This window comes from Aythya marila (genome assembly GCF_965140915.1).
Source record: "Aythya marila genome assembly, chromosome: 3".
Lineage (NCBI taxonomy): Eukaryota > Metazoa > Chordata > Aves > Anseriformes > Anatidae > Aythya > Aythya marila.
This window is the reverse complement of record NC_139044.1, coordinates 17579955-17593227: the sequence shown is the minus strand read 5'-3', so window position 1 is coordinate 17593227 and position 13273 is coordinate 17579955. Positions and strand designations below refer to the sequence as shown.

The following is a 13273-nucleotide window of genomic DNA, read 5'->3' as shown; positions in this document are numbered from 1 at the left end:
GTTAGTTTTCTATCATGGCAAAGCTGAAAAACTCCCAGTCTCGTTGGAGGCTTACAGTTATTTTCAATTACTCTGGGAATTTGAAGCCTAGATGCAAGCTTTTCAGTGTGCTCTCCTCTTTGAAGTCTGCTTCACAGACTAAATGAACATCTAGTTGAAGAACACCTTAGCTCTTCCTGTAAGATTTCTGCAACATCTCTGTTTAATTAAAAAAAAAAAAAAAAAAGAAAAAAAAAAAAAGAAGTACAACTATGAACTCATTTTGATATTACAAGCTGATAGCTGCTGTTACTTTTCCCAGGAGAGAATAGCAAAAAGTCATGGGTCCCAGTGTGGCTTTTGCACTCCAGGCATTGTCATGTCCATGTACACATTGCTTCGGAACAAACCTGAACCCAACATGGAAGACATAGAAGATGCTTTCCAAGGTAAAACCCACGGTCATGCAGAGGTGCAACCAGTGCTGCTTTCATAACAGCTGTTTCACCAAACGGGTTGGAGGTGCACCTTCATTTAATGTATTTCATGAAAGATAGACAATTGTTATGAGGTTAAGAAATAACCTCATATTCCCCTAGAAGACCGATCAGGTGCTATGAAGTAAACAAAAATGTCCTATGGAAAGTCCCACAGAAGCTCATTTTGTGTCCTTAAGCAGTGGCAAGTGGTCTCAGGACTTCACTGAGCTTAATGCAACAAGTATGTGATCAGTGCCTTAGAGGTTTATAAGAGCCCTCCACATCTTGTGGAGGTAAATTCATCACTAGGACAAGAGCTTGCAAAGTGACAGAGAGCATTTGGGCCAGCCAGCCTCAGAAAAAGGACCGTGACAGCAATATACATGATGGAGTAGGGCAGAATCTGACTGTCAAAATTACCTCAGAGGATCCTGTTAATACTGAAATTAGAGAGCTATTACCAGGTTTCTGACAGTAGCCTAAAAGGAAATCAGATGCAAAAGAATCAATCTGTTTGCAGTTCAGGAGACTGGGTGGTTGGTATGCTGATTAGACTTGCACAATTGAGGTAAATGAATACTGAATAGGGCAGAATGTTTTTTCATTAAATTAATTTCAATTTAAAATTTCAGTGACAATGGGTGGTAAGATTGCTGCAAAAATTATTTATGAAATATTCCTCCTCCTGGCTTTTTCATTAGCTTTATCTATATTTGAGAAGCTATGGTGAGAAACAACAGAACGTTCTACAAGAGGATAAACATTCAGCTTAATAACGCTAAGGACTTTTCCTTTTGCTCTGGCTATGCAGGAAACTTGTGTCGGTGTACAGGATACAGACCCATTCTGGAGGGATACAGGACATTTGCTAAAGTAAGTGGCTTCAGATAGCGTTCAAAATATTCTGGAATTTTGGCTGTCTTTCTCTTTGTTAGTAAAATACAGCATGACCTGAAAAGGGGAGGAAAATATACGTGCTGTACCCCAGCTCCAACTTTGGACACACTATATGTGGTTTGTACATTGAAAAAGTAGGGATGATTCACTCACTACAGTTTCTCAAAGTTCAGTGCTTTAGTAAGATCCACCTGATGGTCCCTTTTTGGATCGCAAGTAATCAGATGCTGTAATTCTTTTCTGTAAGTCTGAAAACCTCATAATTGCTGAATAGTTGCTGGTGATCCCTGATGTGGAGAAGGTATAAAAGGGTGGTGCATGAATAGGAACAGACTGAGGGGAAATTTGATCAGACAGTTGCTTTCTTGAAAGATCACCAGCAGAGGTGAAGTAACTCTGGAAAGAAGTTGAAGTCACAACTATATAGCTCTTACCCTAAATTATTCTACTGTATAGGTGACAAGTGAAGCTTTGCCAAAAGTTTTCTCTAGTCCCTTTGTTCCTAAAAGACTTCTGGAGGCTGTGAAGAAAATTATTCACTAGGTACTTCTGTGATCACTAGCTACTCATGGGGCTACGTGGGTATTATATATCAAAAGTAAAACAGAAATTAGAGTACTGCCCATTAATTTCAGCTCATTATCCAGAATTAAGCTCAACATAAGAGAATACAAGCAGGAGTGAGATACGTTACAAATGGTTGATAAACCCAGTTGATATAGTCTACTTGGATTCCCAAAAGTCTTTTAACAGTGTCTTATCAAAGCCTTTTAAAGAGCATAAGCAGCCATGGGGTAAGAGGCAAGATCTCTGTATCCATGAAAAAAAAGGCAGGAAATGGCAGGTAGGGGAAAGTGGTGTGTTTTTGAATGGCGGAAGGTCACTGATGGAGTTTGGCTGTTGTAAAATCCCAGCCTGTTGCGTAAGCAAAGCTGTTTGAGGTATTTCTGAATGTGCTGGGAAAAAAAGTGCAGTGGTGTAAGGAAACAAGTTCACTGATGATATCAAGTGGGTTTGGATAGAGAAGATAGGAAGGGATGTTGAGGAATTTCAGCAAGACTTTATGAACCTAGAGTGGTGAAGAGAATGGGATACAAAATTCAGGGCAAAGTGATCCACAGAGGAAAATGTGGGGCTCATTTCATGTATAAAATGGTAGGCTGTGAGCAGCAGACTGTTACCATGCAGAAAAATGATCTTGGAGGTGTAGTAGATTATTCCGTGGAAGCACGAGTACTCACTGGCAGTCCAAAATAAATAAATAAATAAATAAATAAATATATATATAGCAAACAAAAGAGAAAACACTGTTACACCACTGCATCATAGCTCTCTTACACTAGAGTGCTCTGTGCAGTTCTGATCCTCTCATCTCTAACAAGGTATAGCAGAAATGGAAAAGATTCAGAGAAGTGGAATGAGGATCACAGCTACAGTAACCTGGCTTCCATACTAACACTGAGTAGACTGGGACTCCAGGCTTGAAGAGAGCAGAGTATTGGGTGTTGTATATACTCACCCCTTTTACTCTGCTCTCTGCACGTGCCTTCACAGCTGCAGCTGGACCAGAGTTGCTGACTCAGTTGTTAGGGTCTATCTGCAAGAACAAGAGGTCAGTACACTAGAAATGCCCTTGCCATCACACTGCCTTCCACAAGCAAGGGGAAACAACTACTTGCTTGGGACATCCCATCTCCCATTTCTGGTTTGGAAGTAGAAAATATGAGATTAATTTATCTCAAAAGGGAATAAAATCTGCTTAATTTCCTTAGAATCTGTGCATTTTTCTCAGAACTGCTTTTGTCCCCACAGAACTCGAGTTGCTGTGGCAGAGCAACCCATGGCACAGGATGCTGTCGTAGTAAGAGGGAAAACAGCATGGTAAGCTGAATTAAAGAAGCCATAAGCTCAATTTTTAATATTAGTAGACTTTTTATGTAATAGCCATTCTTCTAGCCCTGCTGTAGTACAGGTATTCAGAGATGTCTGAACTATTTTGCATGTTTGTCTTGGAAAAATACTGCTGTACTCCTGAGTGGCATGACTGGCCATCATGACATAGCTTTTAAAAGAGTGAGCCATGTTCTGGATCTGTGAGGTGAAACACCATGGTGACAACTGTAAGAAATGTGTAAGAAAACACTTCCAAAAAAACAGTTAACTCTCTGGTATGATCTTTCTCAAACTTCATAGTCTAATGATGAATGATTTAATGACCATTCCAATAAATTGTTCCATTGGATCTTCTTAGCATATCTGGAGTAAAAGGGCTAATTTTATGTACTAGTTGAGGTACAAATGTTGAAGGGATCAAAAGAAGGAATCCTGACATAAGGTAGTAGGAATGTAAAATGAATTTAAGAAGGAGAGAATAAAAAGAAATTATTTCTTGGAAAACTCCAAGGAATTCTTATGGATTATGGTTGTGTGAAATACTTTAGCAATTAAGATTACTTTGAGTTCTTGCATCAAAATGGTTTATTAGTGAAAAAATATTACCGAAAATTTCTCTTACCCAGGGATTGATAAAAGGAAGGAATGTAACTGTAAAAGCTGGAATTTTCTGACTTTGTGCAGAATAGCTGAGGTATACTTGTTTCTTCTTCAGAATGGGAGTTGTTGTGGAGGAAAAGCCAATGGTCCAGGCTGCTGCATGAATGAAAAAGAGGACAATGTGGTAAGGTGTTCCTTAAAGTACTTTTTGCCTCTTTCTCATGTTTTGGAACCTAACTCTGCTTTGCTCTGTGTCAAAGTCTACTGGTTGTAATTTAGCTTATTTAGCTTTTATGCTGGTATTAACTCAGAAAACGTTCCTTTGTCATCTAACATGCCAATGTGGAAGTGATGACGCTTGATTAGAAAAAAAACCTGAGTGTGTTCAGGTTTCTGATCACACATACTCTTAGCAGAAAAATACAACAGGGAGAACTTAGAATGCTGGTCCAGGTCGCATCTTTTCACTGTTTGCCATTATTTGCTGCATGAAATATTAAGAGGTGTTTGATTGGAAAAAGGAGTGAGTTAGTGTTACATGTAGATAGATTTCTCCTCTACCTACTATTAGTTTGAATTTTCTCTTTCATAGACAATGATGTCTTCCAGCCTATTCAATTCTTCTGAGTTCCAGCCATTGGATCCTACACAGGAACCAATCTTCCCACCAGAGTTAATGGTAAGTTAATTCCAAAAGACCAAGTATGTTGTTCACTGGCTTCATTTTTCCATGCGGAGTTTGAATGTCCCCAGGGTCTCTGTCCTGAGGAAACAGTAGTGCAAAAAATGGCTGCCAATAAAAGAAGCAGCATGGGCATAAACACTTCCCTCTTTATAAAAAGACCTTGTCAGCCAGAATGGCTTAAAAGATCCTGAGTCTTAAATGTCTTCCCCAGCTGTTTGGCTGCCCTTGAGTGCTCTTGGGTTGCCTTCCTTTCCAGTCACTGCCTATCTGGGGATGGAACTGTTGCTGACATCTGGATTTCAGTTTACTAGGTCATCTGTAAACCTTTATAGTGAATACAATCACATCTGAGCTAATGACCCGGTAATCCACTTTCAGTGTAGGGAGAGAAGTAGGAGCTATGGGATATAACTGAATATATTTGAACAAGGTAACTTCTTGAAAGCCCCAACTTCCCTCCGCTAAGTATAGCAAGAGGAAAAGCTGAGTGGCTTACATCAAAAGTTAGGTAAAAGACAGCTTCTTTCCATGTTTAATTTCTGTCTTTTTTAGGGTAGTATTCCCCAAAGAAACTGTTATGTAACGACAGAATTGTTCCAACCAACAATCATTTCCAGTGCATGGTTTGTTTACAGCTTCCTTCATATTTAAGAAGTGAAATCTCAGTTATTAATTCTGCTGTTGCACCCAACTCAATCCAGCCAAATGGGTCCTGAGCTACAGCACTAGCAAGCTCTCATGACACTGTAGCCCAATATATATTTAGCCTGAAGTAGGGTCCCTACTGTTTCTTCCCTAAAAAGTTCCCCTGTCTAAGAGTTGTTGTTGGGAGACAGCTATGTTAGTCTGTTTTCTTTGGTCACAAAATAAAGGAATGAAAAAGGGAACCAGAATCTGGCCTTATTACTTCTGAGATGGGTGAAGCTACCAGTATCTGCCACAACTCGGGGATGATGGAGCGTGCTGGCAGAGAGGTTGGTAGGGAGAAGTGGCAGCAGGATGCACCTGGCAGAATCAGGAAGGAAAAACTTTTGTCAGCATGACAGAGACTCTTGTCAGTGATAGTGGAAGAATGGAGAATGGCTAACTGATCAACAGTGTGGATATCACAGGTGCCTGTCAGTAACTTGACTGAGAGGGAGCCTGGCCTGGTATAGGCATGGGCAGCACATGAGAGATTCTTGGCTTGATGTAGGGTTTGAATACCATCTGAACTCATTTTTGCAGAGTCAGAAAAACAAACAGCAGAAGCAGCTGTGTTTCAAAGGTGAACGTGTAATGTGGATCCAGCCTACGACTCTCCAGGAACTGGTGGCCCTCAAATCCCAATACCCCGATGCCAAGCTTGTTGTAGGAAACACAGAAGTGGGTAAGAGGAAGAGCTAATGCTCTTTATCAGCAGTTGGAAAACTTTAAAAAGTTTACCTCGACCTCTGAGCCTTTGTACTAGTTCTGTGGACTTCTGAGAAGGGGGGAGTGGCACAGTATAAAATTTCCTTGTATTCAAAAGAACTTGCCTGTGAAACCTGTGTTTTGCAAGATGTTCAAGGAATAAACTCTTAGACTTGAAATCTTGAATATTTTCTCCCATAACATATACTTCTGCAAACATGAGGGGTGAGAGAGTTAAGACATACTGAGTAATTCTGTTATTCTGAACAATTAATCCAAAGACAGTCTCCCATAGTTTTCTGCTTCATTTCATACATTCTTCTTTCCTGAAGGATTATGTACAACAATAGGCAGATAACACAAGTGCTAAATAGTGTATTTAAGGTTATTGAGAGCCAAGAAAAACTTCTCTAGAACTTCCTGATATTGATAGGAAACAACTCTTAGTTTCTCTAAGACCGTACATGATCAATGTGTTAGATGGTCAGTGAATCGACTCATTTATAGGCCTGCTGCCATTTCACTGGGAAACAATTTAGGCTCTGTGTCACCAATATGTAACTGAAGGAGTCTTACTTTTCATTAAGGTGTTGAGATAAGGTTAAAGAACATGTTGTATCCGGTGATAATAGCACCAACATGGATCGCTGAAATGAACGCTGTTCAACATACTGAAACAGGTGAGCAAAAAAGAGGCAGAATGCCTGTTAAATGGGTGGGGATTCCCACAGAATAATAAAGAGGGTATGAAGGAAAACCCCCAGATTAAAGACTACTTTCTATCTCCGTTAATATTTCTCCCACGCCCCTGCAAGTGAGTCAAGTGAGTCCTATGTATAAATAATTTGAGAATCGAATAGAATTTTCAATGGAAGGTATTTTAAACATTTTTATCTCAGTTTGTATGGTGTTTTATTTGTATTGATTGGGTTAGTATTGGGTTTCAATGAGCAATCTTCTTATTTAGAAATATTTTAAAATGAGTAACTGGGGAAAAGAAACTGGATTTCACAGTCTGTGTGACTAAGTTATGTGTTGTATTTATATTTGTGGTGGAAGCAGGTCAAACTTAGAAATAGAAGTAATTGAGCTGCTGTAGTACATGGAGCCATCCTACAGTGAGGCAAAAGGGTGGTGGGTGACTGTCATATGAGAGGCAATACCAACATGAGCTGTAATTTAAAAGCGAATTTCTTCTGAGGATGTGATGTTTACATGCAGTGCATAAAAAGTGCTTCGAGTGTCTTCTCCAAACCCTTACTGCCTAATTAAATTAGTGGCATCTAAGCTTTGTAGACACGGTTATAACTGTCCTCCCATATCTAGACTTTTGGGAGAAGAAAAACAACACTTTTCATTTGTGTGTTTACAGGGGTCACCTTTGGCGCTGCCTGTACTCTAAGCTCAGTAGAAGAGGTGCTGAGAAAAGCAGTTGCAGAGCTTCCTTCTTACAAAACAGAGGTCTTCAAGGCTGCCCTTGAACAGCTACGGTGGTTTGCAGGGCCACAGATCAGGAATGTTGCAGTAAGTGATGTAGGAGTATCAAGGACTGGAAGTGAAAGCTCGGTCTGAGGAGCTGGCCTCCCTCATCCAGCATTGCTGTGCCTGGTGCTCCACATATAAGAACTCTGGCAAAAAAAAAAAAAAAAAAAAAAAAAAAAAAGATTACACATAAAACAACCCTGGGAATTGACAGCAACATGGGGTCTCAGATGGTGTCTGTGCTGCAGTGATATCACAGATTCAGCAAGCAACGGCAACATGGTGGATGTGCAGGTCTTCCATTACTGTTAATGGGATAAGTGGGGGAAACTGTAGAGAGGTTTGGCTGTGACTTAACCAAAAATATGTTTACAGAGCTGGAAAAAAAAATAAATCGACATTGTTGAGCATATGTGGTTTGAGCATAAAGTAACTCCAATGCATTACCCAAAGACTGTTCCTAAAATTGTTTCAGAGAAATGTTAGTTTTGATGGGACAGCAACTGGTTTCAGGGGTTTTCTACTTTCTTACTTCATTAAAGGCCTAAAATTGTTGAGTGAGCAAAAAGAATATAAAGGCAAACTCAAGCCTAGCTAACCACTAGTGCCTGAAGTGTATGTATGAAGTGTATGAAGTAATGTAGGATTACAAGAAGTTATTGTTGTATCTCGAGTTTCTTTTAATATTTATTTAATGCATTTTTGGTCACTCTAGGCTCTTGGAGGGAACATAATGACAGCAAGCCCAATCTCTGACTTAAATCCTGTGTTAATGGCAAGTGGAAGCAAACTGACCCTGGTATCAAATGGTAACTTACATTTTTTTATGACGCTGAGGTAGATGAAATAGTCAACTGTCCTTTCCTATGCATTAGGTCAGGTCAGAACTTTAAAATGCATGTTACTAATACATAAAATATTCTGTTTGACTTTATAGGGTTTTGCCCTTTTTACATTCAAGTCTATAGACTTAAGGCTGGTTTCCCAGAGAATTTTGAACTAGAATGAATCTCTAGTACTGTGCATGCACTTACAGAAACATCCTTGTGAAGAGCTGGTTGAAGGTGTCTATTCATGAAAAAAAGGCATATAATTGTTTCTGTCACTATCATACTTTGATACTTGTGGATTTTTTGAGATAAAGGTTAAAACCTGTATTGTTTTTTGTTTGTTTTTCTTTGAAGAAAACCAAATGTCTCAATTTGTAGTTGCTCTTAGGAAGATTTTTTTTTCATAAAGGATCCATTTGAGGAGCAGACTGACTGCTCAGTGACAGTCTCCTGTGATGCATGTATATGCAGGCTAAAGAAAGAGGGACTTTCATTGAAATGCTGGAAACTGATTCTCTTGGAGACTCAGCTTTCATTAGATAATGGAGGGAGAACTTTGAGAGATCACTTTTCATCAGTTCCTGTGCAGATAAAACTTCATATGTGCACCAAAACTGTCATAAATTACATCAGGACCAAAGTAAAGCTGAGAAAATCCTTCCTAATTTGGTGTAATTGTGTGGAGAGAAAAAAAAAAAAAGATATATGAAGAATCATTTGTGTAGGCCGAAGGCTCTTTCATGTGTACTGTTGTCATTCTTCATCCAAGTTAGTTATTCATCTGCCATTGATCTCTTCTTGCTCTGCAGAAGGCAAAAGGACTATCACGATGGATGAGAATTTTTTCACTGGATACAGAAAGACAATAGTGAAGCCCGAGGAAATACTTCTCTCTGTTGAAATACCCTACAGCAGGGAGGTAAGCTTGTAGGAGAAGATTTCATTGTCCATGGAATTAAAATGTTATTACCTGAATGTTAGTTTCAGTGTTAGGCACTTTTCCTTGAACACCGATCATGAAATGCCAATGTAGACCCAAGTGGATCAGCGAGCAAATAAATTATCTGGTGAAAAGCAAGCAACGGGAACTGGGCTCTCTGGTAAATACAGTAAGCCCAACTTTTTTCATGCAAGAAATATAAACTTCACCTTATTGTCTATGGCTTTTTGAGCACATTCAGTAGTGACTAAAGATGCCAATGTGATGTTCTCAGAAGTCTAAGTTCTGTTTACAAAATAGTACAGCAAAGATGCTAGCAGTTTGTGAAGTAAAATAACTTTAAGGTTCCTGAAGTTCCTGTTTCATTTCTGTGAAATGAAATGGGGGGGGGGGGGGGAAGGAAAGAGAGAAAAGTGTGGGGATAAAAGACAACTTCTCTTCTGCATCCTTGTCTTGCAAGCCTGAAAGCACTAGGACTGATTATTATGGCATTTTGCCAGTGGAGACTTGCAGCTTCAAATGAGCCTGCAAAACTTCTGTCAAGTAGAACAATGAACATTCCTCTTTTTTAGCAGTATGAACCATAACTAATTCAGTCTTTAAGGCAAATAACATCAGACTTTAGTTTGATGCCTGTGAAGGTATTTACCTTTTTAGAGCTTGTGACTACAATTTATAAGATGCAAGGATTCACAACGTAGTAACACATTTCCTTTATAAATGGAAAAATCCATTTACCTGAAATGTTATCCTGTTATGGGATAGAACTAATAAATCCTTTGTCTATCCTCTATATTTGGTATCTAAGCATTAAGAGAACAAAGGTATTTTATTGATGGTGTTTTTACATCTATTTCTGAGTGATTCTTCTTTGATCTTGTGGTAACTGCAAGCATCTCTTTTTTTTCCAAAATGAGAACCACATTTGAACGAGTCAGTGTAAAACACCACGCGTCCTTCCATTTATATAACAGTCATATGGCAGTTTCACAAGAAACAATAAATGTTTGCCAGCAGAGCAGTGGCATGATCTGTAGGTTATGTGCAGCTCATTCATGTGAAAAACTAGAACAACTTTTGAACTCTCTACTTCCTGGCTGATCGTGCTCATCAAGCATGAAACTAGGGAGACTGAAGTTCTTCAAGGGATGTCTGAAGTTGTTGACATGTGGCAGACAGTGTTCTGGAACCGTGATTTTCTCACAACTGATGTGTCAGCACATAGCTAGAGATGATTTTTTGGTTTGTTTGTTTGAAACTAATGTTACCTCTTGCATTGATGTGACATCACACAAGGTGTAAGACTGGCCAAAAACCAGAATTAGACCAAACCAATTTAGCAGATAACAATATTTAGTGTTACTGTAGAGTAACTGAGTTTATGGTAAGCTTTATCATAGTGAGACTGTTAAAGAAGAAGAGGCTACACATTTTTCTCCTGCTAGTCTGTCTGTCAGATATTTAAGATCTTCAGAGAAGAAAGATTGTTGAGTACTTACAAGATTGCAACTGAATGAGAACAGCATTTGGAAAAGGAAACAGCTCAATGAGTTAAAGTATAAACAGGTTCCAGAAAACTGCTTATCTTTTAGTATATAACAGGGCATTCCTAGAACAGGGAAGTTTTTAACATTCTTTTTTTCTCTTCTGGGCTGCTAAAGCATTGCCTGTGTTCCAGGTAAGGTTCACAAATGTTAGACACGATTTGCATTGTTATTCACTTAGTGACTATCATTTTTTATTATCCTTTACCTTGCATGCATATTTCTCTAGCACGTTTTTCACTGTTATGTAACTTCTACGGTAATAGTATTTTGTGTCATGAACACACTTGAGCAGTTTTCAAACAGAAGCAGCATTAACACAGTGACTGCATATGTCTCTCTTTAAAAGAAGTCTTAAATTTAACCTATTGTTTACTCAGTATTGCCATCAGGTTCATAGTATCACATTCTTGCTCCCCCGCAGACAGAAAGAGGTTGTGTAGTTTACTTCATCCTTTAAATTAGTATCCTCCAACCTTCATCCATTATTGACCTCTATTCTGTGGTGCTGGATTGAAAAAAATTCACATGGAAATGTTTTTGCAATTATGAGTATTGCCCGTGAGTCTTTCAGAGCCTGAGCATTTCTTAATATGCTCCTACTTGGTGTTGCCTCTTGGCCAGGCAGGGATTCATTTGGAGGCATCAAGAATCTGAGTCACTTGTCTTTCCTTTGAGATAGCTAATACCAGAAGCGTTCACGGTGAACATTTAGAAGGGACATGCTCTGTTGTTTTAGCAAGAAATGGGGCAGACATGGGCAGCTGATATGATGGCTACATAACCTCCTAGTGAGGAGGAGTAGTGAGTGCCTTTTCTCCCACAGGACTCTTTACCAGGAAAACTAAGATATCTTATGAGGCATGGAGGCAAATTTTGCCCTCATGTTGCAAAAGCTGAGGTGTGTAGTAAGAACACGCTGCATTTTCTCCTCTTTGAAAACTAATTACTTTAACAAACGTAGTGGCAGAATGTCCTCATTGAGAGGATGTTATTGATGTTATTCTGCTATTATCTGCTGGCTGTTCGCTCATTAGTTGAATTTAAGGAATTATATACAGACTAGTTATATTTTCAGTAACGAATCTCAGTGCACAAAACTTCCCTCTTGTGAAGCTGTTCTCATTGCCAATGATAGAGGAATTATTCTTTACAGGAATGAGAGAAGTGTTATCTACTTCAGATGAGAGTTAATTAATGGAACAGACCACTCTGCTCTGCAGAGTCACTTGGCTAAGCTATTCAGGAAAGAACTTGGCAGCAAACTGTCCACAATGGCCATGCCAAGACATCAGATCTGATTTCTCTCCTAGTCTGCAGGATGCCTGAACAGGAATTTTGTGATAGTCTGCAGCACAGGCAAGGGGAAAAACTGACGTTACTATGACTCCAGATTGACACCATCACTTGATGTGAACTGGTGGAGTGTTAATCTCAAGTTTACTACACTTTTGATAGGAGAGCTGTTGATTTTTTTTGTGAGTTGTATTTGCTGGTGCATTTTGAAGAATTTTCTCTCTCTGTGGAGACCAGCAGAGGATTCAGAATAGTTACTGAGAGTTGTATTTTTAGTAACAGACTGATAATAAGTAAGGTACATTCTGGAACTGTGAACGATTTGTGATTATTGATTTCAGTTCCTATAGAGTTTGAAGACTTCTGAAAGAGCAAGAAGAGAAGGGGTTTAGCGATCTGAGTTTTACTGATGAGGCTTAGCAGCTTTGAAGACAGGAACAGTTGCTGAGGAATAATAAGCTTGTATAGGTACTAAAAATCTGTCTTTGTTTGTCTCCTCATAGCATGGAAAAAAGTCTGCAGATCTCTGTCAAAACCCATTTTTCTGAACAGTCCTATCTTGGGTAATAATCACTGGTCTAATACATTAGACTTAATTTTTGAATCATATTAAATTTGGACTCAATGATCTTGAAGGTCTTTTCCAACCTATACGATTCTAAAATGTACAACAGTGCCTTAAAACACATGCCCTGCTTGGCACTGCAAGGTGAATCTACCTGATACAGTTCCCTGGAATAGCTCATCCACATAGGGATATGCTAAAAGCTTGTCTATATCCGTACTCCAAACCATGCCAAGATGGGGAGTAAAGAAATATATTTTTGTCTCCTAGGGTGAATACTTCTCAGCTTTCAAGCAGGCTTACCGTCGAGAGGATGACATTGCCATTGTGACCTGTGGGATGAGAGTCCTGTTCCAAGCTGGCACTAGCCGAGTGGAGGACGTTAAACTAAGCTATGGAGGAATGGCTCCTACAACAGTCCTGGCACTAAAAACTTGCAAAGAGCTCATTGGCAGGTAGGAATTTTTCTGCAGTAGAAAGGCTGGCTAGTGGAACAGTGCTGATTTTTACAGGAACAGTTAAAATACCCTGAATCATTCTCTCTTACAGTACCCAGAATGAGAAAGGGGGAGAATTGTAGGTGCACTTCTGTAGCAGTCTGTTTTGTGTGATACCTTTCTTCTATCCATACCCTTTACCCTCAAAGATCCATATTGGTCTCTTATTCACAGAGATTCTCTTGCTAAATGCA

General features: G+C 39.2%; 1 protein-coding gene across 2 annotated transcripts in view; it reads left to right on the top strand.

Moving 5' to 3' along the window:
- The window catches only part of XDH (xanthine dehydrogenase), a 72210-nt gene that overhangs the window by 33612 nt on the left and 25325 nt on the right, over window positions 1–13273 (top strand). For both annotated transcript variants that reach the window (XM_082756546.1, XM_082756545.1), the window contains exons 5-15: window positions 302–428; window positions 1270–1331; window positions 3168–3236; window positions 3964–4032; window positions 4441–4527; window positions 5761–5902; window positions 6513–6605; window positions 7298–7449; window positions 8123–8216; window positions 9047–9156; window positions 12853–13037. In XM_082756546.1, coding sequence (XP_082612672.1) covers window positions 302–428; window positions 1270–1331; window positions 3168–3236; window positions 3964–4032; window positions 4441–4527; window positions 5761–5902; window positions 6513–6605; window positions 7298–7449; window positions 8123–8216; window positions 9047–9156; window positions 12853–13037 — 1190 coding nt within the window. The remainder of the gene's footprint in view (window positions 1–301; window positions 429–1269; window positions 1332–3167; window positions 3237–3963; window positions 4033–4440; window positions 4528–5760; window positions 5903–6512; window positions 6606–7297; window positions 7450–8122; window positions 8217–9046; window positions 9157–12852; window positions 13038–13273) is intronic.